This window comes from Lethenteron reissneri, chromosome 27 (genome assembly GCF_015708825.2).
Source record: "Lethenteron reissneri isolate LAM-NWPU_2019-01 chromosome 27, ASM1570882v1, whole genome shotgun sequence".
Taxonomy (NCBI): domain Eukaryota; kingdom Metazoa; phylum Chordata; class Hyperoartia; order Petromyzontiformes; family Petromyzontidae; genus Lethenteron; species Lethenteron reissneri.
The window spans coordinates 18029198-18055768 of record NC_083805.1 but is presented as its reverse complement, the minus strand read 5'-3'; the positions used below and the strand labels follow the sequence as shown (position 1 = coordinate 18055768).

General features: G+C 46.1%; 1 protein-coding gene across 1 annotated transcript in view; it reads left to right on the top strand.

Moving 5' to 3' along the window:
* Window positions 1-26571, top strand: part of LOC133348676 (collagen alpha-1(XI) chain-like) — a 153018-nt gene that overhangs the window by 16843 nt on the left and 109604 nt on the right. The window contains 5 exon segments of the mRNA XM_061561617.1: window positions 14386-14513; window positions 14515-14545; window positions 14893-15109; window positions 19298-19460; window positions 21484-21615. Coding sequence (XP_061417601.1) covers window positions 14386-14513; window positions 14515-14545; window positions 14893-15109; window positions 19298-19460; window positions 21484-21615 — 671 coding nt within the window.

The window sequence follows — 26571 nt, the reverse complement described above, 5'->3', positions numbered from 1 at the left end:
TTGTCATGGAGTTATTTTTCCTCCTCACAAAAGTAACCTTTTAAAAAATCCTAACATTCTACATCAATGTGTTTTGTAACAAATAAGGGAAAAACACCGTCTAGAAGCGTCTCTCACATATGTGGGTGTGTGGTCTGACTTCAGAATCACAGATTACATTCAGGATAATCGCAGGCAACATAAAGTAGCGTCATTGTGGTGAATATCAGGAACAAAATAGAAAAGCAGACGATTCCCCCCATTCACGAATCTGTCCCTTCACGTAAAAAATAAAAGCATGTGTTAGACCTCCCATCAACCACAAGGCCTCCTAGGAGTGCATATTTCCCTAAGAAAACTCAACACATCCGTCAATAACATTGGCAATAAAACAAGAATACATAATATATAATAGGCGACGTTTCGGGCAGTGGCCTTTCTTCACGGCACAATATACAAAGTGGAATTTCAACATCAGTCTCATCAGCAGTCAGGCTTGCTTGTACCGATGCTGGTGAACTGCCAGATGTAATAAGCAAGGACCCTCTCTTTACAATAGTGGTTCTTAACTCAATCGATGTAAAAACAAATGCATAAACAAGAGGAGGAGGCTGCTCCTATGCGCTGCAGGTCTGGGGAAGGGTCTCTATGAATGTGAAGTTGTTCGTTTCTACACCGCTGATCACATGGGGTCCGCTGGCGTAGGGCGGCCTGCATGTTGGGTCTTCCTGTGAATATTCGAGGAACAGCTGCCTGAGTTTGTGACCGATGTGGCCACGCAAATCTAACGAGTCTCGTAATGGGTGGGGGGCACGTGGCGGTACGTGACGACGGTATGCCGTACCCACGGCACTTTAAGGAACACCAGACGTGCGTGCACTGGCTCTTTCCAGAACGATTCTGATTCATATGCGGCGATGATTCCATAGAGAGGAAACGGAAGTGCGCATTGGCTGTGTTAGGAATAGGTCTCCTACGGGCACTTCTCCACTTAAATTTCGGCCACTGGCAACAAACATTTTATTTTATAGAACACAATTCATGCAAATAGAATCGTAGCACGAGGAACATTGCAAATAGCAGTCGAACATCAAACAGTAGAACAGCACGGAGACGTAAAACAAATTATTCAGAACACCACAGACACAATACGAACTAGACCCAGGGTTCACAGGTAAACACAACCTCTGCTGAGTGACGCTGAATCCTGCAGAGTGAGCGGACTGCTGCAGCACTTCTGAGGAGTCGGTCAGTGTAAAGATGGGGTGATGATGGAGTCGGTCAGTGTGATGGTGGTGTGATGATGGAGTCGGTCAGTGTGATGATGGTGTGATGATGGAGTCGGTCAGTGTGATGATGGTGTGATGATGGAGTCGGTCAATGTGACACAGAAGCCTCTGATTCGGCCAAGCAGAATCGAAGGCTTTTGTGTTGGCAGTATGCGATTCAAATTGTTTAGCAGTAATCTATTACGCAGGCCTGACTGCTGATGAAACACTGAGTGCTGAGACCGGTCCAGAGTTTGCTTGTATTAAACCCATGCTGTTGAAAAAGGAGAATTATGCGATCATTTCATCTGTTACATAAGCAATTGTTCGGATATGCATATATATTAAAATGCTCCCATCAGGCTGATGGCCCAAATGAGCCGGTAACAATTCGTGAAGCCAAACAGAGCGGGTGATGTGGTAGCTCCCACCGAAACATTGAAGTTTCAATTGGATTATCCAGAAGGACAACTGTCACCTGTTTTGCTCATCTTGCATATATTTAGAGTGTACCTCCACTCAACGGTCACGGAATATAATGATTTAGATCGCAGGGCCGTGCAAGGATTAAGGAACTATTGACAGCGATATAGGGGCGCTTAGGGATCAGGAAAGGGTAGGGGTGAGGGGAGGAAAGAGGAAGAGAATGGACAATAGAGAAGAGGTGAGGCTTTAAGAGAGTAACGGAAGGAGGTTAAGGAGGGGGGCTGCTTAATGCTTCATTTTCAAGTGCAGTGTTGTGTCTAGGGGCGGTGCTGCTCAATGTACAGGGGAAGTCGATTCCAGTGGAGGGGTGCAATAAGGGAGAAGGGCCGAACACGGGGATTGGGCACAGGGAGAAGCAGGGACGGACAGAGAGAGAGAGACAGATACATTTAGGAACGAAGAGGACGAGAGGAGGGGACATGGATGTAGTTGAGAGAGACAAGATAAGGCAGGGCAAGGTCACGAAGAGATTCAAATATGTTTGAAGAGGCGGCGGTTGTGAAGGGGAAGGCATTGGAATTGAAGGAGGAGCGGTAGCTCAGTGGGCACAAGCCGTGATGTATGATTTGTTAATTTGATGTCATGGATGGCCTTTTCCATAAACATCAGGCAACCCAGGAGTATACGGTGAACAGCCCATGCCCTGTTAATGTCACTCGGTGCAAATGAAACTCATCAAGGACTTGCCTTTATTATAACAATTCCGCTGGTTTACCCAGGAAAGCCTCACAGAGTCTCACAATTCTCTTTCACGAGGGTCCTGCCAAGTCTTTGGGGTAGCGGGCGATGTTACTGCGGTGTGCAATCTCAATTGAGTAATTTGCAGATACATTTTCCGTGCTGGCCAATGCCAGTTACATTGTATGTGTTTATTTTCTTTTGCTATGGCAGGAAACCGCAAAACCCAGAGTGAAACACACATGCAGAACAGGGGGACAACATTCACCCTCGACAGAAAGGCACCCGAGTCGAGAATGTAACCCAGGATGCGTGATGCGCCAATGTTTCCACTGCACTGCCACTGCTGCCCTATTCTACCGGATACCTTGATATGGAAAGGTCCAATGACCAATAAGATAAGTTTCGACGATGAAACAAATACTCTGTTTTTGTTTAACATATATAAGCCTTCATCTGCCACGGTGAAAGGATATGTCTGTCTGGGTGGTTTGGTCTTGCAGACGTGACGTGGCTAAGAGACGACATATTTCCTGTGCACCTCCGTAATATTACCTTTTGGGTCTGATATTGAAATATGTTTTTAAAAATGTTATTGAAAAAGGCCTTTACAGGGTCTGTAGCAGCACAGCCAACATCTGGTACAAATTTTACAGAAGCCTGATCAGTGCTTAGGTGTGGCTTAGAGTTGGGTTCCCTACACTGAACTGTTTCATGTGAGGGAGATTTCGAGAGGAGGGAAGATGCATTGTCGCAGACTTTCAAGCTCGTTGGGGATTTTTGTTTTGTGAACACAACTTTCGAGCCAAAAGACTCAACACGAAATGCAGCCAGCCACAAACAGCACTGCCAAAGTTGCAATAGCTAAAGAGTTAGAGCATTTTTTTTGCAACTGAGCAAAGTTATTATTATAAGAGTTGGGGAAAGTCTCCCCACCCACCCCTTTTCTATTTACGTTTGTTCCTCGTCTCCCCTCGCCTTCCCTTCCCACATATAAAACCCGACAGCTTCCCACTCGCATTCCCTACGTGAGCGGGGCAGTGAGCCGCTTCTCAGAATCCAGGAGCACCGACTTTCGGCTTCTGTCCGTGAACATTTCTGTACCTCCTCCCCCCTCCCATGTTACGGTTTGTGCCTTGTCAAATTACAAAACATCAATAATAATACAAACTAAAGTTGGGATGAAAGAAACGATGGGAGGAATTTCCAAAGTGGAGCAGTGCGAGGGAAGAAACAGAAAGAGAAGCGAGGTGGCCTGCAGTGTGGCGAGTGGGTGGGTGGGTGGATGGTTGAGAGCGAGCGTGTTGTGACTCACAGATGTTGGCGGTTGAATACAGCGTGGATGAGACGCCACAGTCCGTCCGGTCGACTGTGGTGTGACCGGGACCTGGTTTTCAGCTCCAAACAAAGCTTAAGTGCAATCACATCAGTTAACTTTGTTAATCATCGGATCAATGCTGAGTGTTCGTATATAGCCGTATACTCATACATTGTTATACGGTAATTTTTCCGCAGTAAAATTCATAAAACGTTAACGGAGAGTAGTTTTACCCCTTGGTAAATACAGACTGGTACTTCAGATGACGGGCATCCCGGAAAAAAAATAATTTGGCATTTTGCAGCATGGGAGACAGTACGAAGTTTCACCATGACGGGGGCTCAGCACCAACAGCAACATAACTTCTATCATAGCTGGTGGTGTTCGTCGCTGCTGCTGCTCCCAGGGCCCCCTGGGTCTATCCAAGGTGTCTCTATCTGCACAACACCGAGGGCTGTCACCGGTATCAAGATAGGCCTGGCGTGCTCATGAGCTCACAGTGACATTCGTGCCATCCTGCCAAACGCATTTCCTTGCTCATCTCATCGCTCCATTTCTCGGGCCACGTTCAGTTCCTTGGCTGCCACTCCGTTATAGTAGACATTGCGTATTCATCAATAGTGACAGCAATAGGACAAGTGGTGGCTGTGCACGTGGCATGTAATCCAGCGCTGTGGAGGTTAGGGTTTGATAAATCGAGGTGCCGTACCTTGGCTCGCCAGGAGAGGGCAATGCAGCAAGTAGACGAAACACCGTCTGTCTCCATCTGTACGGGGGATCGAGCGTTGCCCCCTCGCGCGCGTGAGTTTTCTCTGGGTGCTCCTGTTTCCTCCCACCTACGTAAACACACATCATTAATCGGCTGGCCACTTCTTAAATTAAAAATCAAATGCAGGACTCTCCCTCAAAAACAGCTGTGTGTGGCTATCCTGGATACGAATGCACGTTTTCAAAATTACAACATTCCCAAGCGCACGTTAAAGAGCATTACTTAATCCTTTAGAACTACTTTTTGTATTTAGTCCGTTGTCCTTCCCCCGCACCTCCGATTAACACCGTTGTCTACGTATGGTGCGAAAGAAGTTCATCATACATACACGGTTGTTCTTTTTGCGTTCATAAAACACATCAAACATCCTTCATAATGAATGCGATGTGGAACGGAGGAATATTGTTGGTTTATTGATGTTGTACCTATATTCCCACACAACGATGCTCGTAATTATTATTCGGTGTTGTGTACTCCATTGCTCTGAGTCGAACAGAGAGGAGAGTCCTTGCCTCTAAACACCAGGCAGTTTAACATGATTGGTCTAAGTTAACCCGACGGTGCTGATGAGACACTAAATGGTGAAACCGGTCCAGAGTTTTCTTGCGTTGAATCATTGCTGCCTCCTGGAACACACTCCCAGGAGGCCTTAATGCTGATGGGATGTATAAAAAGAACATTTATTTTCTATGCGGAGGGCAGGAGGCGCGCTATCCGCGTGGTGACTTTGTCCTGGACACTGCTGTCCCCTTCCATCATCTCGGCTGCGTGTTTCCTCTCTTACGACGTTCTTTGCGTGCGCGCGCGTGCGGTTTCCTCCACGCGCACCCGATACAATTCCTCACTCTACCCTGCCTCCTGTCTCTCCCACTTCCCCTGCTCCTCGGGCTCCTCAGACTCCCACAATGTGTTTTCTCACTCTGTTGCCTCCACCTTCCCTCGGACAAATTTTTTTTTGGTTCTCCATATTTCCCATCCCAGCTGCACACACACACAGAGTGAAAACACATGATCGCTCATTCACTGGCACACACAAGCCGCAATCACACCCCCACCCTCACACACACACAACCAAGTGGGTACATATTCACGATAAGCACGTACTAATGAGCGCTTGCATCACCATTGATTGACAATGATAATATCTGATCGACACGCACCATGTGCTCGAATTGTAAACCATAATTTCCTTTTTCATATATATGAAGCAAATAAAATATATCAGTTTTAACACTCGACCAGGCTCACTCTCGTTGGTGGGTTGAGACACAATCGCCTGATTGTTTGGCTCACTCATTGCGACTCAAAGCTGGCAGAATCTCTGTCCCTCCCCCAAGCTTGCCCTTACATTTGTTTTGCATCAGCGTCCCATCTGCAGCGCGTGGCTTGTCGTGCGGCAGCGCAGCGCGACGCTCGCCTTTCTTCTCAAGACTCCTAACCTGTGATGTTCATTCTCCCCACGTGTTTCCTTGAACCCATCGCAAACTATTCTAAAAATGCAATAAGCGGCTGCACTAGCGGAGGTTTTTTTCCCCCCCCTCTCTGAAATTCTCTCTGTTGCCATCGGGATTTTATTGCGAGGATCTTTGGACAATAAGCCGCTAGAACTCCCCCCCTCCTCCTCCAAGCGAAACTATATTATCATAAAATATAATAAATAAAAACGTACGCAGACAACTTCGAATATTTTTTCACAAAGATGCCCCTTCTTAGCCGCGGCATCTGCAGGGCAGTCTGTTGGCGAGCACCTATTAAATGAAGAGTTTCGCACAGACGTGCACGCACGCGCACACGCGCGCACACACAGGCGCAGACAGACAGAAGACCCCTTCTCTCTCTCCTGCCCCCACCCCCTTCTCACACATACTCGCGCCACAGAAGCCGCTGCCTCCTCCACCCCGGGCCCCCTCCTCCCACCACTGACCTCGCGTTGCCAGCACAGCGCAGCACCTGATCTCCTTTCAAAACCTGAAGCCTGGTGGACCCGCCGTTCGCATGCATATGTATGCAAATGTGCCGGCGTGCGGGCGTTCGTCGTTCGCGTTGGGAATACACGGGTGCTCGTGCTCACTCATTGTGTGCACGTTTGTTCTACGTCCCGGTGTGTGTGTGTGTGGGCGTGTGTAGCAGCGGTAAGCGCCGCTGCATTACGAGCCCAGCGACCCGAGTTCGATTCCCGCTCATGGTCAACATCAGTAGCGGTTTTCTGAACAGTTTCTGAGCCTCGCCTAGGTAGGCTCAGCCTCAAATGAGGATCGTACCTGGTGCGGTGTGGCAACAACGTCGGGCGTGGTGGTGGTGCTGGCCACCCACATCCTCGTGTACCGTACTGGCCTTAAAAAGGGTACTCGCAAGCAGCGTTTGCCCTTAAAGTCTGTTAAGGTTATACGGATCTTCGTCTTTGTTTGTATGTAGCTTTGTGCGCTTGTACTTTTATTACAACTTGTGCCGTTCACTTGGCGTTGGAGTTCCCACACAGAGCGGCGCATTATATGATACGGCACGCGTGCGTGCGTGTGCCCGCGTGTGTATTTTGCACATTGTGTATGAAGTGTAGGCGTAATGAAAGGGTTGTAATAATGTCGAGAAACTTGCCTGGAATCTCGTGAATTTGCAGGAAATGCACAAGAACGAGCCCTCTAATCAAGCCAAAGCAAATGCTAGAGTAGATGGACGGAGGTTTTTCGAGATGGTTCTATGTACATGCATTCGGTATCGCCACGGGTTCTTGTGCATTGACACTGGCGAGTTCGCGTAACTGTGTCCCTCCATCCACGTGCCCCGTGCCGTGTGTCGGCGTGTCCGCCTGTGGGTAACTTGACAATGCTCTACCTATACTCTTTGGTTCTTTCGGTAAAGTCACGTAGGTGAAAAAAATTAATAAAAATATAAATAAATACATTTAATCACGACTTTTCGATTGTAACACAAACAATCATCATCAGGTTTGACAACCACAGCAAGGAAATGTTTACTGAAGTGGGAGAGAAGCCGGAGTTATAATATATAATATAATTTATATAAACGCCTTAACTCCGGCGTCTCTCCCACTTCAGTAAAAATGTTCTTGCTGTGGTTGTCACACCTGATAATGATTGTTTGTGTTGCAATCGAAACGTCGTAATTTAATTTATTCATTTTTATTATTATTTTATTTTTTCACCTACGTGACTTTACCGAAAGAACCAAAGAGTATGGATCCTTGCAGTCACGAAAACTTCAAATCTAGAATGAATGCTCGACCTCACCGTTGATATATACGGTAACATCTGAGTCCATCCGCAGAAGAGGCTTCTGGATCAATATAAGCAAGAGAATAACCAAACCGACAAAATTCGATGCCTACCCTGTTCATTCACATAAACAAATACAAGTCGTTGATTTTTACACATCCAATCAGGCACACTGCCTTCTGGGAGTGCATACTTTCAGCAGTATTGGTTCAATGCCAACTCTGGACTAGTTTTTACATAGTGTCTCATCAGCAGAGCTCGTCTTGCTTGAACCATGCTGGTGAACTTCCAACTGCCACATGTTTATAGACAAAGCCACCCTCTAGGCTAGATAGGGGTCCTCGTGTGTCATAAAACTATATAATAAAAACATGACGAAAATTTTTCAAGCAGGTAAATTCTGGATTGGTCTCAATTTGTCTATGTCTCATCAGCAGAATCGGACCTGGTCGACAAATAATGGCTGAGGCAAGAGCACTGTATGGACACAATGGGGTCCATTCAGTGCATAGCAGAGAACGTGGACGCAACTCCGGTGTGCGCTGCAGGGCGGAATTGATTCTGAGACCTCAGGCTGCTGAATAAATTCACAAAGTTGACACTGGTCTAGACTTCGCTGCTTAAACAAATGCTGTTTGGAAAAATTTGCCCAGAGGCCCTACAGGCGGATGGCCTAAAATGCGTTTTTATTGTTTTGTGGTCATGCAGACCCTGGTCGGTTTGTGTTAATTAATTACCTACAAATTACCAAAAGAGCACATAACGTTTTTTTTTTTCCATGGTGGGTGGCACAGTGGTGGTGCAGTAGTAACACATGTGCCTCAGAGCAAGAAGCACCTGGATTCGATTCCAGTCCTGGGTGCCTTTCTGTGTGGAGTTTGTACATCTTCGCGTTCTCGGGCTTCACCCCACATAGCGAAGACAACAACCACTGTAGCTGAACATTTGCGTGCAGAATTTCTCAGGTGATATTACACACATGAGCATTTCCCACTACTCCAAAAACTTGTCAGGAACCTCCTGGGCAAAAAGACAAATAGTCATGAGACTCTTTGTTTGATGGATAAACCAGCGCAATAATAATTAATGCAGTGTGTGGTGACTGTGGCCTTGATGATGACATCTTGATCTTGAAGCCCATTGCTACGAGCCGAGCTTATCCAGAAATCACTCTTCAAGTGTCTCTGTCATATCAATGCATTGGCGTTATTGTGCTTTCATGTCCAAATGTCCACGCGACCGCAATTCCATGTGCATCGTAAAATATAACACATGTCAAACAAAGAAAACACGCGGTAAAACATATGGTAAAATGTAACGTAATTGGCATGACATTGTGAAATATTATAGTAATACCTGATTATTATTTATATACATAAGCATCATCCATGGGCTCTCCACTGCTGGATGAAGGCGTCGCCAAGCTGCCACGATTTTACAATGACGCAATCCATCCAGCACCTGCTCCATCTCCTCGGTTCACGGCCTCTTTGGCAGTAGAGGCACATAGAGTAATATTGCAATACCATATATATTGATGCACAGCTACACAGTGTTTATCTTTGATTCAATGAGGGTTGACTATCTCCTTGTTGATTCTAAGAAAGCACAGCGAGTGATCGATGTCAAATGTAAATAGTAAACTGGCATATTTATGACAATTACACAAAGTGAGGTTCCCACTCCGTGCAATAATATAAACACTACAATAAAAAGCACAATTTATGTCTGTGTATAATTCTATAAAGAACTCAAATATCTCAAGGTGTTGACGTGCAGTTTGGTTTGGTGAAAAACACTGAGATTAAGGTAAGGGAAAAAGTTTAGACTATTTAAGTGCATAGCACGTTACTCGATATAATATAGTTTACATAGTAGTTTCAATGCGGTTTTAGTCAGTAATTATCCACACATGGCTATGACAGAATAAAGTAACCAGAGACAAATTATACACGCAATTCAATTTAAAGAAGTCACTTCGATTAATGATCCAGAAGTCACCGATTCAGTCGAGTCGCTTTATCACCAATGGTCAGTCACCGCCTTATCACTGTTCCATCACTACGGCCATGGTTAATGTTCCCGTGAACTTCAGCCGTTGATTCCTCCACCCGTGTTGAGGAATCAGTCTACAAGACACCAACTGTTTCGTCTCATCCACCAAACTGTGTTCAACCACTCACACACTTACCCACTCGTTGCCTCACCAACTCACTCACCCACCCATTCACCCACACAATCACCCACTCGCCCGCACTGCAGGTCAAAACACGTCCCTTTATTCTACCCTCATACTGCTCCACTTGGGAATTCCCTCCCGTCGCCACTTTGCAGAAGCTCTCAATATAATTTTGCTCTTTTCAAGAAAAAATCCTTAACTTTTACATACCTATAACAACTCTGTTGCTGGCTGCTCAGGGACTATAAAAAAAAACATAAGCATTGCCGTCCAAATGGGGGAGCTAAAGGGAGAGACTTTCCCCGGGGACTCACGCAAGAGAGAGGGGGCCACACCCGGCCCGAGGATAGTGGAGTAAGGTGACCCCAGATGGAATTTTTCCCGAGCCTCCAAGACCTGCACACACGGTAACAACGGCAATAATTGGTTTCTGATGGAGCGCCCTCCTTTGGGCGTCTCAGAGTGCTGTACATTGCGATGCGCGACTTGCATCACATTTCAAACATTTGAAAGGGCTCCCCCAGGAGCAACTGTCCCTGTGCAGCACTAGGCGACTCAGCACCTGCCCTGCAAACGGGCATGATTTTGCCAGTAAGAGGGCGTATCCCAATGGAGTCATTTGTAAGTAATGTTTCGAATTTACCAAATGTGGGCCATGTTGAAGTGCTCGGCTGTGCGAATGATACAGCGGAAGCCAGCATAGAGATGCCTCTTCCACACCCGCAGAAGTGTGGCTTGTCAGTGCCAACCGCTCGCGTCTGAGGGTTCCACGTTGGCGACAGCTGTGACGGAGAAAGAGCCAAAAGGAAGGATGTTTTTAAAACAGTTTCTGAGCTCAGGCCCACAGCCCCAAAACGTCAAGCGGTCAGCAACAGCGAGCACTGTCAAAGTTGTAATCGATAAGAAGAGTTAACGCTTCTCTTGAATTGAGCTTGGGGATAAGAGGTGATGGGAGGGAATTTAAAAGTGGAGTGGAAGAAGTAGATAAAGTAAGGTGACCTGCAGTGTGGTAGTTGAGCGAGTGGTTGAGTGAGTGGTGAGTGCATGAAGGAGTTCGAAGATGAGTGGGTGGGTGAGTGTGTTGTGATCAGCAGTGTGGTGAGTAGGTTAGCGAATGTTGGTTTGACCTTTAGTTTGGTGTTTGTACAGAGTCTAGATGAGACAAAAACTGCCAGTCTGTTAAACCCAGTCCTCAAAATGGGACAACAAAATCAACAAGCCAAATTCACGGGGAGCTGCGATGGGAGGGAATTCCAAAGTGGAGTAGTCCGAGGGACGAAGCAGAAAGAGAAGTGAGGTTATCTGCAGTGTGGTGAGTGTGAGTGAATATACTCATCAACAGACTCGACGCTGCCATAGAAATGTGGATTTTGGCTGCGAACGGGAGCTGAGCACCAGCGCCTCGATGTTAATTTGAGCAGGAAATCACTTTGAATCCGAACTATTTACGTCGCGTTAACCACTTGGTGAAGGTACACACCGAGTAATTGGTGGCTCACGCCACCGGTGACGTAAGGGCCTCCCCTGGAGCTCTCTACCGCTCAGCCTACTCTTGGACGCTGTCCGGATGGCTTGGAAGAGGGGACGTCACCCAGACTACCTCACGAAGCCAGCGTGCTCATTGGTTCAACCTCCGCCCTGAGAGGTGGCCCTCTGGATTGCGAGTTCAAAGTGTCAACCAATACACTGCACGTAAGCTCAAGACATTGACGGGATACCCTGGACACCCTTGCGAATGAGATGTTCCATCTTAAGGGATTTCCAAGTGATTAAATATTTTGATTAAAAAAAAAGGATCTGCAACTGGCACAGTTATGTGCACAGTCAACTAAAGCTATGTAATAACCAAAATTTTTCACTTCCGTGGACGAGAGAAAACATTAATGAACCATCCCATCTCTCATCCATGCATCGCCTCTGTACTTTGATTTCCTCTGTATCTCGAGCTGTGTTATGCAATCATTGTTCTTATCTTACGAAGCAGTTTATTTTTCTTTCTTAACACACAGGCCCAACGTCTCAAAAGTGGCCAGCAACAAATCCGAAATGCATTGTGATACTTCTGCACGGACCGTGAAATCACGTGTTCATTCGTTTACTATGTTAATGTGCATAGGTGTATTTCATCAGTCTTATGTTTCAGTGTTCTACTTTGACTGATTAATGCCATTGGTTTATTCATGTTATTGGCAGCGTTTGGTACGTGCTTTGGTTGTAACATGCCGAGTTAATTGCTCAATGAAGTGGTCTTTTTTGTGAGGTAGAGTTTTCCCTCAAGCTTGGACCGATATCTAACAGACAAGGTGTCTGTATGTTGAACTTCGTATGCATGTTGAACTTCTTTTGCACCATACATAGCCAACCAGAGGAAGGACAACAAACTAAACGCAGGGTCCTTGCTGTCTGTAAAGAGCTGGCAATCCACCAGCATTGGTTCAAGCAAAGCCTGATTCTGCTTATAAAAAATACTGAGTTTATAAACCGGCCTAGCGTGTGCTTGTGTTGAAAACAAATCTGCTGAAATTATGAACCCCCAGAAGAAAGATCGTGTGATTGCTGCATAGTGTAAAACACTCAAGTATATTTGTTTCTGCGGAGTGACAGACAGTACAATATATATGAAGGGGGCGAATTGTCTACTTATTTATTTTGTCCACAACCACGCTGACGCGAACGTTATATAATTACGGTGGGTTTGCTACACATGCAGTGAATGGTAAGGGAGCAGCGCCATCTACTGGTGGGCGAGGGAAATTGTGGAGTGGAATTGAGACTCGAAAGGTTTCCCCACCCAACTTGCATTGCATAGCCCCGCCATTATGCCACGAGTCGCCGCCCGTTCGGCCCATTCTTACCCCAACCCACCCAACAACTAGCGCCCAATCACTCACTAGCCATGCCCAACCTCACATAGCCCCACCCATTCAACCACTAGCCCCGTCCACTCAACTATCCCGCCCACTTAGCCATTAGCTCTACCAATTGGCTTGCCTTCTCTTGTATAACCCCACCGACTGAGAAACTAGCCCCGCCCACCCAGTCACTAACTCCGCCCATTCTTGCACAGCCCCTCCCATTCAGCCACTCGCCTGCCTACTCGTACACTGCCCCACCCATTCAGGTACTGGCCCCTCCCACTTTAACATAGCCCCCACCCCTAAGCAACTGTGTCCACCAACACCATGGGTGGCCTCGCGGATATTTTGGTGTTGGGCTCACCTACTTTTACTCAGCCACACCCACTCAGTTGCCAGCACGCCCATTACTCGAGTAGTCCCGCCCCTTTGACGTTTATTTGGAATACAATCTGGATGAAAAAAAAGCTTCACCGTGGGAATGTAATGACCATTATAAACGCACGCATGTACAACACTTGCTTCCTATCAGTCACGCTATTTTGCTCAAGAGACCTGCACACTGCTCGCATTCGACATTAAGTGCCTGGGAGGCTTTTCATATGCGCTGTCAACGGTCTGACTTCGTCACAAAAATGTTACCGTGACATCCCGCACCTGTCTCCTCAGTATAGAGGACCTCAGCAAGGTCGTCTAGGTGTATTCGTGCACGTAGCTTGTCTTCAACCAGACGTTATGGCTTGCCCTGCTCTGCACTCGTGTCAAAATCAGATTCGGAACTCGACCACAAGTGGGCGCGCGGCCCGCGAAAATGTCCGCGCTTAACCTGATGCTGCTCACGGATCATTGTTATCGATGATGCGGACTACGCCTACCCAGGAGGCCTGGCTTTCATCGATGGATCATGGTGACACCTGGCTTAGCAACTATTACTACTTCTACTAACCCTCAGGGACCTTTGGTAGCCCTGAGTATTTTTATGGGCTCGAAAAGCAAGGCACTTGCAAACTGCGTGGTGTGCTGCGTTTTCTGTGTTTATTTATGAGGGTCGAATAGTATACATCGATTTTGTTTGCATAACTGCATGAGGAAAGTAAGTTCGCCGCACGTAGACGTGTCTAGCAACACACTCAACATGTTTACATATTTACTGAGACACGGTGGGTAGCTGCCACAGTGCTGTATTGGTTAGCACACTGGACTTATACTCTACAGGTCGCCAGTTCGATTCCATCTCCTAGTGTGGCAGCTGAAAAAATGGGCACATGTTTCATGAGTTACCCCGTCAAATAATGTCTTGATTGTGGACTGCCATAACTACAATGCTGGGAAGCAATAGTAAACTCAATTGGGATTACAAATAGCAATCATTGCTCCATATTGGCAGACTAAATCATCTTTGCAGGCCAGGTGCTGAGTCACTTAAGTGCCCAAAGGGACAGCTGCCACTGGGAGTGGCCTTTTCAATGTGTTAGAATATAAATCGCTTTGAGATGGGTGGTCTATCTAACACAGCTCATGATTGAATTTCGATGATTGCTCTAATGATGATGATGAAGCACTGCTCTTTTAACCTTCGGTGAGGGTAAATATGGGATGTCTGTGTCGTTTTTGCTGCAGCTGAAACCGTTAACATCCTTGAAGTTCTTGGAATGTCCTCCCTCCCGTCTGGAGTCACCAAGTCTGCGGGAGCTTGCGGTGGCTCGGCGGGCGACACACCAGCGTTCCACGTGAGCAGGGAGGCCCAAGCTGAGCGTGCCCACCTCACAACTATACCCAGGTACGATCATTGTCAACGTGTAGTTTTAAAGTTTAATATTAACTTATATTCAGCTATAGTTCAACAATCCCAGCAGTCAAAGTTATTTGCTGCACAAAAGAGCATTGGGACATTGGTGCTTATCTCCCGTTTACAGCCCTGAGCCAGTGATGGAAATTCCACATTCATATGGCTGGGGTGAGTCTCCCCACAGGAAACCAACTGTTGACTTTCCTACAAAGTGGTACTCATTTCATTAACCCCGGAGGAAGGATGGACGGAGTGCTTTTCACGAGTTGAAAATTTTTAATCAGTGTATAATAAAACTGATACAAACTTCCAGCGGTGATGTTGTCCGTGCGTTGCAGGTGGAAAGTTTCCGCGCGACTTCTCAATTCTGACAACGCTGCGCACGCGTCCGAGCCTGCGGGCCTTCCTGCTGGCGATGTACAGCTCCAGCTCGGTTCAGCAGCTGGGCCTGGAAGTGGGGCCCTCTCCTGCCCTCCTCTATGAGGATCAATCTGGGAGGCCTCCTCCTGAAGATCAGCCCACTTTCCAGGAAGGACCCCTTATCAATGATGGAAAGTGAGTATTCTTGCCACGGGAGGGGAATCTAAATTAAATTATTCTGTACTTTGATATTTCTTGACATAGTCATCCTCAACCACGAATAATACACTGCTGGATGAAGGTCTCCTCAAGCCGCTACCACCTCCCACGACGCTATGATGCAATGAGCCGCCCAGCACCTGGCTGCCATGCCATCGTTATTCGTGGCCATCGTCCGTCATCCCTTCTAGTGACGTGTCCTGCCCAATCTCACTCTCTTTGTCATATACCTGCGTGTGCCATTCACCTTTTTGTAACATCAACAACACCATCATTCCATTGTAGGCAGCACAAGCTATGAGGAGAGGTGTAAATAACAGCCCCTTTTAATAAGTTCCAATGGGAACCTGAAAACAATCTTCAATGTCTCAGTATGAGTTTCGAGACTACAGCTCGCTTGCTGCCATTTGAGGAATCGTGACGATTGGGGTCACGATTGAGTTGAATTTTATATTTCAACTCTCTAATTTGGTCCATCAGCCGAGTGGGAACATTTCATATAATTTGCATACGTTGTAAATGATAAATGATTACTTAACAGAATAAATAACCAGACGAGACGCCCTCCTTCGCAAGTTGATCACTTCGCGTGAAAAAAAATACAAGTGTTTTTGGTTACTTATCCCATCGGCCACATAGCCTTCTCAGATTGCATCATTTTAGGAGCATTGGTTCAACACAAACTCTGGGCCAGTTTTGACATTCAGCGTCTCATGTGAATCAGGCTCCCGTGAACCAATGCTGGTTAACTTTCAGATGTTTAGAGGCAAAAACCCACCTCTCAGTTGGGTATGAGTCCAAGTTTGACTGCAAAACCATCAAATTCGTAACACGAAAATAATCATTGCATATGATTCAGCAATTGTATGCTACATGTCAGAATGTACTTTCAACTCATTGTTACATTCCTATCATGAAGTGCATTCCTATCAAAAGTGCATTTCTCTAAGTTTAAAGCATGGAAATTGGGGGAGTGGTTCCACTTTGGTTAGCACACTGCGCTACAAACCCAGTGGACCTGCTTTCAATTCCCGGCCTGACAGGTGTCGTGCGGTATCGTCAAATGATCACATGCCCCACGTGGCGTAGGAGAGGAGAGCTGCCCACATGTTCCATTGTACACCAAAAACGGCCACATTTCTCAGTCAGCATCAGGTATATCAACACTGTGGGATATACCAGTAAGGAGATTTAACACAATACCGCTACCAGATCTCGGAACCAATTGGCCCAGACAGATGAAGCACCCAAATGGGGAGTTGTTGTTTGACAGTTCTGAAAACAGTGTTAATCATTTGTTAGCAGCGACGAACACGTGAATTCCCAGTGGAGCAAGAGGGCCACCGAATTAAGTGATATCGAACAGGCGTTGCATCGAGAGAAGCCATGTTTTCGAGGTCCTTCCATTGTAATGTCATAGTAGAATAATAGTGCAGGCCTGGAAAACCATGATTGTCAAACAACACGTATAAATGTGGAATAAACACTCAGCCTATGTGCAAATGTAAATCGTCTGCGCTTGTTACACAATTTTGTGCGTTTCACATTTAAATTTTTTACCTAATTTGATTAGGCCTCATACGATTTCCTCTCCTCACGATTCGGGTCGCGATTCAGCTCAATAATAATGATTTATTTATATTCACCGCAACAACAAAAATTCACGAGAAACCATGTGCCCAATGACATCATCTCCGTGTGCGGCTTGGAACGTTCCTGGCAAAGGTGCAGCCCTGCAATAACTTCCTCAAGGCACTGGTAGTGGATGGGGCATCCTCGAGAAGGAACTATGGACAGATCTTCTAGAAGGAATTTGGCCTACTCTTCCACACGAGCCAGACACTTTTGGAAAAGGTGGGAGTACCCATACTTTACCCCACCACACGTGACCTGCCAACTATGGTGCATCCATTCAAACTGCATGGAAGACGAGTGGTGGTGGTGGCGCGCGCCTGTAGTCCAGCACTAGGGAGGCAACGAGGGCTTGGTGGGTCACACAAATGTCGCGAAACTCACTTCCCCCCGTCGGCGTCGAATAAGTGGCATTGCCTGGCTTGCCAGGATAATGTGGTACAACAGGTGTGAGAGTTAATATCCATCTGTTCCATCTATGTGGGATAGTGTTGCCTCCCCCCCCCCCCCGTCTCACACGCGTGGCTTCTCTCTGGGCCCTGTGGTTTCCTCCCACATATGTAAACACTCGGCTGAAAACACATTTCATCCTTGTTAATCACTCAGTGGCACATATGCTTACTGCATATGCAGTGTTACGCACATACACATACGCGAGCTCACTCAGACTTTTATCATCATCAATACACCTTGTCAAATCGCTGTGGAAAATGCACACCAATATTGCAACATCAAAGTGCAACGCGCTCTCCCGAGTGACTATGGACGTAACTTTGGGATGCGTGCTCATTAATAGATCGTGCATGACACGAAGACGCACGCACATATAGAGGCCTCCCTGCCAGGTAGGCCTCGGCAAGGCAAGGTAATTTACCCTTTTTACCAGGTAAAAGGGTAAAGGTAAAGAGTAAAGTTGTCGACATGCCAAGGGGTAAGGTAAGGGTAGGGTAAAGGTAGCTCGGAAGAATTACCCGGTAGGGTAAAGGTAGCACGAAGTATTACCCGGTAAATACGGTACCTTGTTTACCGCTAGAAGCTCCGTGGCGCAGTCCGTGGCCTCCATTTAATAAGTAATATTTTTTTTTTACTTTTTAAAAAACACGCTTTTATGAAATGTACTAGTAATGGAAGAACTTCACGACTCCAGGAAGTGGCCCCGAAGCATGCCACAACGTAAGGGACCGTGGTCAGTTACAGCCAATGTCAGTTGACTGTGGACAATTAGACCCAAGCTGAAACATAACATATAAACAAGTAATATTTTAAAATATGTTTTCTATTTTTTATGATAGCACACAGTGTTGTCATCAGTATCACATAAGTATACCAAGTTTGCAGTCGATACCACATTGCGAAGTGGATTAAAATTTAGTTACAAGATTTGAGGATACAGCAACGACAACAACAACAACAACAGACAGAGTGAGTTAAAAGAAAGCGTGTAAAATTGGAATCATCGAGAGTATTCTATATGAATAAAGCGCTATACCTTGTAGCATTTACTGTTATAAACCTTGTTCATGTGTAGTAGTACCCCAGTAATTACCCTGTAATCGGGTAATTTGTATGGGGTAAGGGTAAAAGTAGGGTAAAGGTAGGCTCGTTGTTTTTACCTTTTAACTTTTACCTTATCTTGCCGAGGCCTACTGCCAGGGTGGCGGTGACACGGCCCAGCGGCGGTAATTTGTTACCACAGAATGGACGTTAAAGATCATCTGGGTGTCATTTGCTAGATTAGGCCTTCATGTACCGGCGTCATGGTCCAAACTTACCGAATTTGAAAAGTCACGCGCAAATTACTGAATTGGGATTAAGTGTAGCAATAAAAAAAGAGTCTTGAGACTCAGAGAAGCGTGCCTGGGGGAGCATACTTTCAAACTGGCACAGCACATGAGGCAAGTTAATGGTTTGCAACATGCTTATCCACCCGGCGCTCTGTTCATTGTTGTGAGTGTCGCTCGCTCCTCTGCTCTCCATTGTTGTTGGAGGGTGGCTCCCTCCAAATGCCCAGTAGTGTCCACGAGTCACCTTCACAGAGGCCGATGCTCGGCTCTACATCCTTCTGTACCATATCAGTCCATCTCTTCTCTAGCCTGTGCCGCGCCCATATAGCCCGCATAACTCTGATCGCACGTGACTTGCAACTCCTCGTGGACATGACTTGCAAGTATACAGGGGCACGACTCGCAACTTTGCTTGCTCGTGACTCACAACTCCGCGTGCAAGTGTCTTTCCACCTCGGCGATCAGCAAAAGGCTCTGACCAGGAAGTCGCGTGGCAACTCATGTGTATCCATACGATGGGGTTGAATCTAATTGCAGTCGCCCCTCAGCATCACAGTAATTCATTATGGGCACCCCCCCCCCCCCCCCCCATAATGAATCGATATAGTGACGTTGACAAACTCGCGAAGTTGGCAACACTGGTGTCCGATTCTTTCGGAAATGCAGTCAGGTTGGAATGTTCGCTCCCCACCACACCGTATCAAGTGTTCACCCTGCCCGCTGGTGCGCCGCTTTGTTTGCCATTCAGGTGGCACAGGGTGGCATTCTCCGTGGAGGGGAAACGCGTGTCTCTCTACGTGGACTGCAAACTCGTGGGAACCCAGAGATTGGGCCGTGGCTCTTCCCCCCGACTGGACACGCGTGGTATCATGGTGTTCGGAACACGCATACTCGACGATGATGTTTACGAGGTGCAGGAGCATGCGCACGTGTTCAAACACCCACACACACAATATTACCCATATACTATATAATATCACAATTGTTGAGCACAGACCCTAAGGACAAACACAATCAAGTGGCCAGCATCAAACAGCACTGCCAATGTTGCAATTGATAACGCCTTCTTGGAATTGAGCAAGATGATGAGAGCCTTGGGAAAGAGACAATGATGGGAGGGAATTTTAAAGTGGAGCCGTGCGAGGGAATGAACAGTGTTCTGACCTGCAGCATGAATGAGCGTAAACAGGGAAATAGTGAGCGCAGGTGGAGGACCCAATTCGCGATGTTCACGGGAACGGTAACTATGTTCGTAGTGGTAGAAGACTTATTTTGAATGCATTATGCAGCCATCCCACATGCATACAACTAAGCGCCCCATGCCGAATTTAGCAATTCATGTGTGGCCAATCAAGGATAAAAACGATAATTGGAAATGTTTTTGCACGACACAAAACACTTTGGAATGGAAACGTTATTTTTAAAAGGCATGGGTTTAAGGCAAGAATAACGATTCTTAGTCAGAGCTGAACTTTAGTCAATCAACTGGAAAATAGCGTTGCTTCTGAACACAGCTACAAAGAAAGTCTAATATATGTTTCATGGAAACACAGGGAGAGATAAAGATCTGTAAGTATGAAATAACATGTGACAAGAACGCAATAATTGTATGTATTCGTGTTGAACTTCTTTCGCGCTATATGTAGCCAACTGTGCTAATCGGAGGTGCAGGGGGAAGGACAACAACTTCCGCATGATCGCATTATAGATGCGATCATGCGGAAGAAGTTGTGATGGATCAGACGCACACGGATGAAGGAGGGCAGATTACTGAGACAGACATCGGAAAGACATCTACCACAGGTCGGTAACCCAGAGGAAGGTGCAAAGCCTGATCATAGGCAACTGTTTACATGATCAGTAGAAGTTGCGAAAGGTCTTGCAGAAGGAAAGCATTACATTTGGCACCCATATGATGAGGTGGAGTGTGCTGGCACAATCGCACTGTGGTCTTAGTAAGCCCATGCAGGGGCTGGGTTGTGGTCACTTCAGGGGCATCTGAGATGAGGGAGGCTGCACTGACTCCGAGTATACATGTAAGAGTTACTATGTAGGCAAACGGTCAGAGCGCTGAGCTGGCACCACTGAGGTCATAGGTTCAAACGCTGGCTACCGAGTCCCCAAGTATAGAGTTGATGGTGGTCTCAACCCGAGCATCAAAAAAAAAAAATCACTTTACATTTGCTTCTGCACTTGAGTAAATTCCAGTTCTGGGAATAAAACAACCACATCGATTTGACTGCAATGTGACGAACATCGCTCTCATATGCAGAGTGAGTGGAAAGTGCTGCCCACTGCTACAATGTGTGGACCCGAGGTCACTTGAAGAAGGAATTTCAGAGGTAGCTCCGTGATAACCGTTTCCGTGGGACCTTCTCTAACAACGCGAAGGATGGCACCGGTCTTCGAGATTTGCCAATGGATTATTCGTCTCGTGACATGGCACTGATACCACAATCCGGAATATATATATATAAAAAAACATTGTAGAGCAACACATATAATAGAAACAATTTTACAAACATTCATTATATGAGTTATATATATAAATAAGAATACTATAATGGGAGTGAATGTAATAACGTCAGCAAATGTCAATGCTAAGGAATGCACTGCATGATAGATTATTGTGTTCACGTAAAAGATATAGCATAAATATGCATCCAGTGGCAATTGTTTTTGACTCTGGCTGTTTATGACACGAGTTTACTCTAAAATATTGTTCTAATCTTTTATGTAGATAGTTGGTGAAGAGCGATGTTATGGCTCTACTATGTTTATTGTCGTTAGTGGCCCAGCAGTGTTGGTCCATCTGACCACAACCAATTTGACTTGTACTGTTGGTTTGTTGCCGAGAGCTGTACGATATTAATGTGTGCGTGTGTGCCGTGTGCGTTTCCACTACGTGCCTGTGTGTGTCCCTTGCATGTGCAGGGAGACATCCAACAGTTGCTGATTGTGTCAGACCCAATGGCCGCGAAGGACCAATGCACGCACTTCTCTCCGCTGTGCCCCTCGACGCAACCCAATTCCAAGCCACACTCGCTGCAGGCGCAGGAGCCAGAGGTTCGTGTGGGCCACGGTGCCACGAGCGACGTGTGATTTCATTTGGTTTCATCGTTCCTCGTTTCTTTTGCAGGATAAATGGTTTCTGAAATTTGTTCGCGTGGATACGTTTGCAAGTACTGTACAGGACAATGTTCTGTGTGGACATGCTCTTTGCAAACACAGGTTTGGAAGTGTTTGTGTGATTTGGGTTTCCACCTTTCCCACAGACTAAATCAGGACATTGAGTACACTGTAATAGAGTTAAACACCTGACTGGCGCAAGATCCCGGCATAAATTAACGTCTGCAACCCAAACACAGATGTCAATTCCAGGACTGTCTGGCTCAAACTCTGAATGGTGGTAACGCTAATGTGTGACCCGTTTGCACACGAGGGTGGTTGTGGTGTACTCTTTAATGCACTACATAGGAATTCTGGGAGCCTGACTTAAATTCCCGACTCTGCACACCTGTGACAGCTCACATCTTATCCAAGTCTGTGACATACACAGCATTGTCAGACTTAGCATAAATTATTCTCGAGAAAAGCAAAGCATTCACTTCTCATGATTGCAAGGGAAATATTATGAAGCAGCTTCGGCAAAGAGAGAATGGGAGATGACTTGCAAAAAGTGGAGCAATGCCAGGGACGATGCAGAGAGATAACTGAGGTGACCTGGAGTGTGGTGGTTGAGTGTGAAATGAGTGAGTGTGTGAGGTTAGTGTGTTGTTGTGACCTACCTTGTGGTGGTTGCACATTTTGGATGAGACAGCACAGTCATGTCTGTTAGACCGAGTTCTCAACATGGGAGGAAGAATCAATTAATGAAGTGAGCGTGCTAGTAGAGCTATAAGAGTGATAAGGAGGTGCCTGAGCACTGGTGAGCTACTGACTGGTACCAGCGGTGTCAAGATCGGCCTCTGTGGAGAAGACTCGTGAAGGACGCTACTGGGCAGTTGGAGGCAGTCGTCCTTGAGCAACAACGGAGGGCAGAGGAGCGATGTTCACAAAAAGGTGCGGAGCATCAGGTGGCTATAACACAGCAAGTTGGCGCAGTAGGGGGCACAGTGGTGCATCTGCCAGTCATCTGTCAGTTAACCTATAGCACCTGGATCTGTCACATGACCGTTCGACAATTCACGTGGCCTTAAAGTAAACGTAGCCTGGCATAAGTGCTGAGGTGATGTCAATGCCACTTAGTGGTGAATGGCAGTTGTTGTTGTTGGATCGAATCAATGAGTACTGGATCATCAATCAACCAGACTGCTGTACATTGAATTCCATCAAGTGCAGTGAGATAGGAACTTGATATGTCAACAGGATTACAACTTTTGCTGAACTTGAGATCCGCGTATAAGTGGCCATTGTTTGCAGTGAACGAAGGCCCCTTATGGAGGCTGCCTTTATACGGTGATGTCGTGACGATGGCCAGAAATCCACGTCTCACCATCGCCTCCTTTTGCCGCGCAAACTGTGCTCCATTAATTTCGGCTATGGAGAGGATCACGCATGGCCCAGTGTGAATGAGGAGTAGAGTGCACGGTGCATTATGGTCCTATTAAAGTTTAGTTGGGATCTTTTAATAAGAAGGTAAGGAATGCAAGGAGGGCAGAACCAAGGTGTATAATAGGAGGCAATGGTTGGCAGAGGTTGGTTCTTTGCCAGGTCATGAAACCTCGCAATAGAATAGTTTTGTTTGTTATCAAATCTCACCTGGGAAAATCCTCCAAATTAAACATTTAATTTGCAAGAGTGACCAGGACATCAACCGACACACAGCAACACGTGGTGACACGTGCATACGCCTATAAATCTATAACTCATATAGTACGTGCTTACACAGTGAAAATCACGCCCAGTCAAATGAAAGAATCAAGACAGAAATAATTAACTTGTGTACATCGCCAGTTTATGTCGAATGTGCTGTAGCTGTAACAGTTGCCGATGTTTTGCAAATGAGTTTTAATTAGAGATGTAAATAAATTGCAAGTAACGTGTGCAACTCATCACAGTGCCTATGCCTGGGACGTTGTCAGACTGGTATTTTAAATGTAAGGCATTTCCTACATGAAGAGCGAGACGAGGTACGCTGTTAACACATGGAGTGCTTTGCATATGAATGTATAACGGTCAACATCTACAAGTCTCTAATGTATAAAATGGCCGTGTCTAGTGCTACCAATGCCAAGCCACCCGACCATTCATGTTCGCAACTTCAATGGCTGCCACACCATGTGGGACTACAATGCCAACTGCCATCATGGGCAGTGGCAGAAAATGAATGTCATCGAAAGAGCACGGAATTTTAAAGTCAGCGCATTGTAAAATGTTACACGCCCGATTTAAATTTTGGATCGTGAGACAAGAGCGGTAATCCTATTTAATCAAGGAGAACCATCCTTCACTATATTTCAAATATCTAACAAAGGCCTGCAGTGCTCCATATTGGCATTCATATTCTGCTGATTCGCATTGCACCGAAAACTGCGTTGGAACTTGACCCTGGCTGTATGGCCTAAGTATGCCACGGCCACAGAGAAATCTGTTAGAATGATTACCCCATGTGCACGGCCAACCAACACCGCTCTGCTGGCCTCATGAAGGCAGCTGCGAAGGTCAACGTTTTAAAAGGCTTCAACTCCTCGTTGGTCTCCAGAAAATATCGGGAGACTTTTGTCAATCAGAAGCAGACCACAAAAGCATTGCTCGAGTCACTGATATAAAAAAAGAAGACAAAGGTGACGTGAAAGAGTAGAGGCACTTTACTTTTAAAAAACAGCCAAAAAATCCTGGCACCTCCTAAGACTTTTAGGAGCAGCAGTGACACTGGCCTACAAATCTCCCCAAGTCAGCCCTGACAACATTTCCGGACAGCTAAACGGCAATTCACGAGAGCCGATCAACAAAAACACAAGATGTCAAGGTTATAAAAAACTATATTGCACTTCCAACCGTTGCAAACAAACCTCTGCATTATCTGGCCCTTTCTTAATGGAGGAAGTAGATGCTCATATTGCCCAGATGAGATCCGGGAAAGCCGCAGGCTTCAATAGGATTTATCTGGAATTCGTCAACAACTTGGCAGCATGAGCAAGAAAATGGCCAGGCACTTTCCTCACTGACATCCATGTCTTAGGTGTGGTACCAAATGAGTCGAAGATTACAGCCATTCTTAAACCCGCCAAGAACGCATTGGATGCTAAAGACTACTGCCCGATTTCCCTCAGAATTTGCTACAGGCTATTGGAGTGACTGCTGATTCAAAGGCTGAAGCCTATGCTTGAAGATATAGTCCAAAAGAACTAGCCAAGTTAAGAAGCGGGCCGAACTTTCTGCGATCAAGTACATTGAGATGGTCTACGAACGTTACCTCAAAAACCGCAACAAGTGTTCATCGACCTCTCCTCAAGATATCACACAGTATGGTGCTAAAGCTTACAGTAGCAGTGTCTTGCCGTCTGACAATGAGACTCATCTCATACATTCTGAGCAACCGCTGATTCGTCATCTGCATTGGTGAAGCTGTAAGCATCCAAACAAAGAATGAACAACAACAGACTCCCACAGGGATCTGTTCTTGCCCTAGTGCTGTTTTATCCCTTTACCAGTGACCATCTGGTGACATCTTCCTGCAAGTCCAATTACAAGAACAGTGCACTAACAACCCAAGCCCGCACAATAGAGGACACTAAACGTCGTGAAAAGGGTCTAAAGACCCTGGAAGCATCCTTCGAGAATTGGCATCTTAAGTAAAACACCTAAGAGAGCATCGTCGTCCACCTGAACAACAACCAGGCCTCTGCCACCCAGGAGTTACTCTCGAACGAATGCTCACATACCTTCTCGAACAAGCCAAAAAGAAAACAACAGAAAAAAAACTACGGAACATTTTTCAAAAACTTGCAGGAACAACGCGAGGAAGCGATCCTCACACGTTGGCGACATTGATGCAAGTCCTCATACTCCACTGCATACTACTGTGCCCCAGTGTGGAGTGCCACCTCTCACAAAATACCGAAATCAACATCCGCACTTGGTGTCAGCAGCAGTGCCTTGAAGTCCACTCTACTCTAGTGGCTTCCCGTGCTGGCGAATATCATCTCAGCCAACGTGCAACGCGATGCCACAACGACCTGGGAGTACCATAAGATTAAGGACAACATTGTTCTGCTGCTCCAAAAAGACCTAAAAAAAACCACGCCATAGGCTCACATCCAGTAAACCTTTCTAGATATGCGCCTCCATTTCAGAAGCTGTAAATAAATAAATAAACACATAAGCACTCGCTGGATGGAACCGTGGTTAGCTTTAGACATGGCAAACAAAAGCCTCATTGAGGGCCCAACTGTGAAAATACCGGGATTCTCTCTCTTCCGACAATCAAAGACCTCTCGAAACCATGCTCAACTCCAACATGGGAGATGTACGTACACCTTTCCGCAAATGGAAGATCAAAAACATCGCCTAACTGTGACGATGGTGAAGTTCAAACCATCAAACACATCATCAACGAATGTGTGATCCATGCAACTTTCTGGCGGTGGACCTGCAATCTATACCGTGTCCACTGTCCCACATGGCTTGGTTTTAATAACACTTAGGATTCAAGTTATAACACGCTTCAAAAACTGTTTATTTTCCTTCCTGACATACGAAAGTAAGAGAAGGTGTGAAGACTGACATTTTTACATGATTCAGTTAAAACAGACATGATAGTGCACAAATATAATTTCAGGACAAGATAACATGTCATTCTGTCGACGGAGGTAGACAGTTTATTTAAATGAAAAGGATCCAATATTCGGACACGTGGCACGACGGACGTTGTAAGAAGGTGCAAGGGACACGACCTCAGAGATGACGGTGATTTACATCCGGGCCATTTACTAATGCTCCGGAAAATACCCCTCTGGTTCTAGATTTGAAGCTTTCGTGACTGCAAGGATTCATACTCTTACTTCTTTCGGTAAAGTC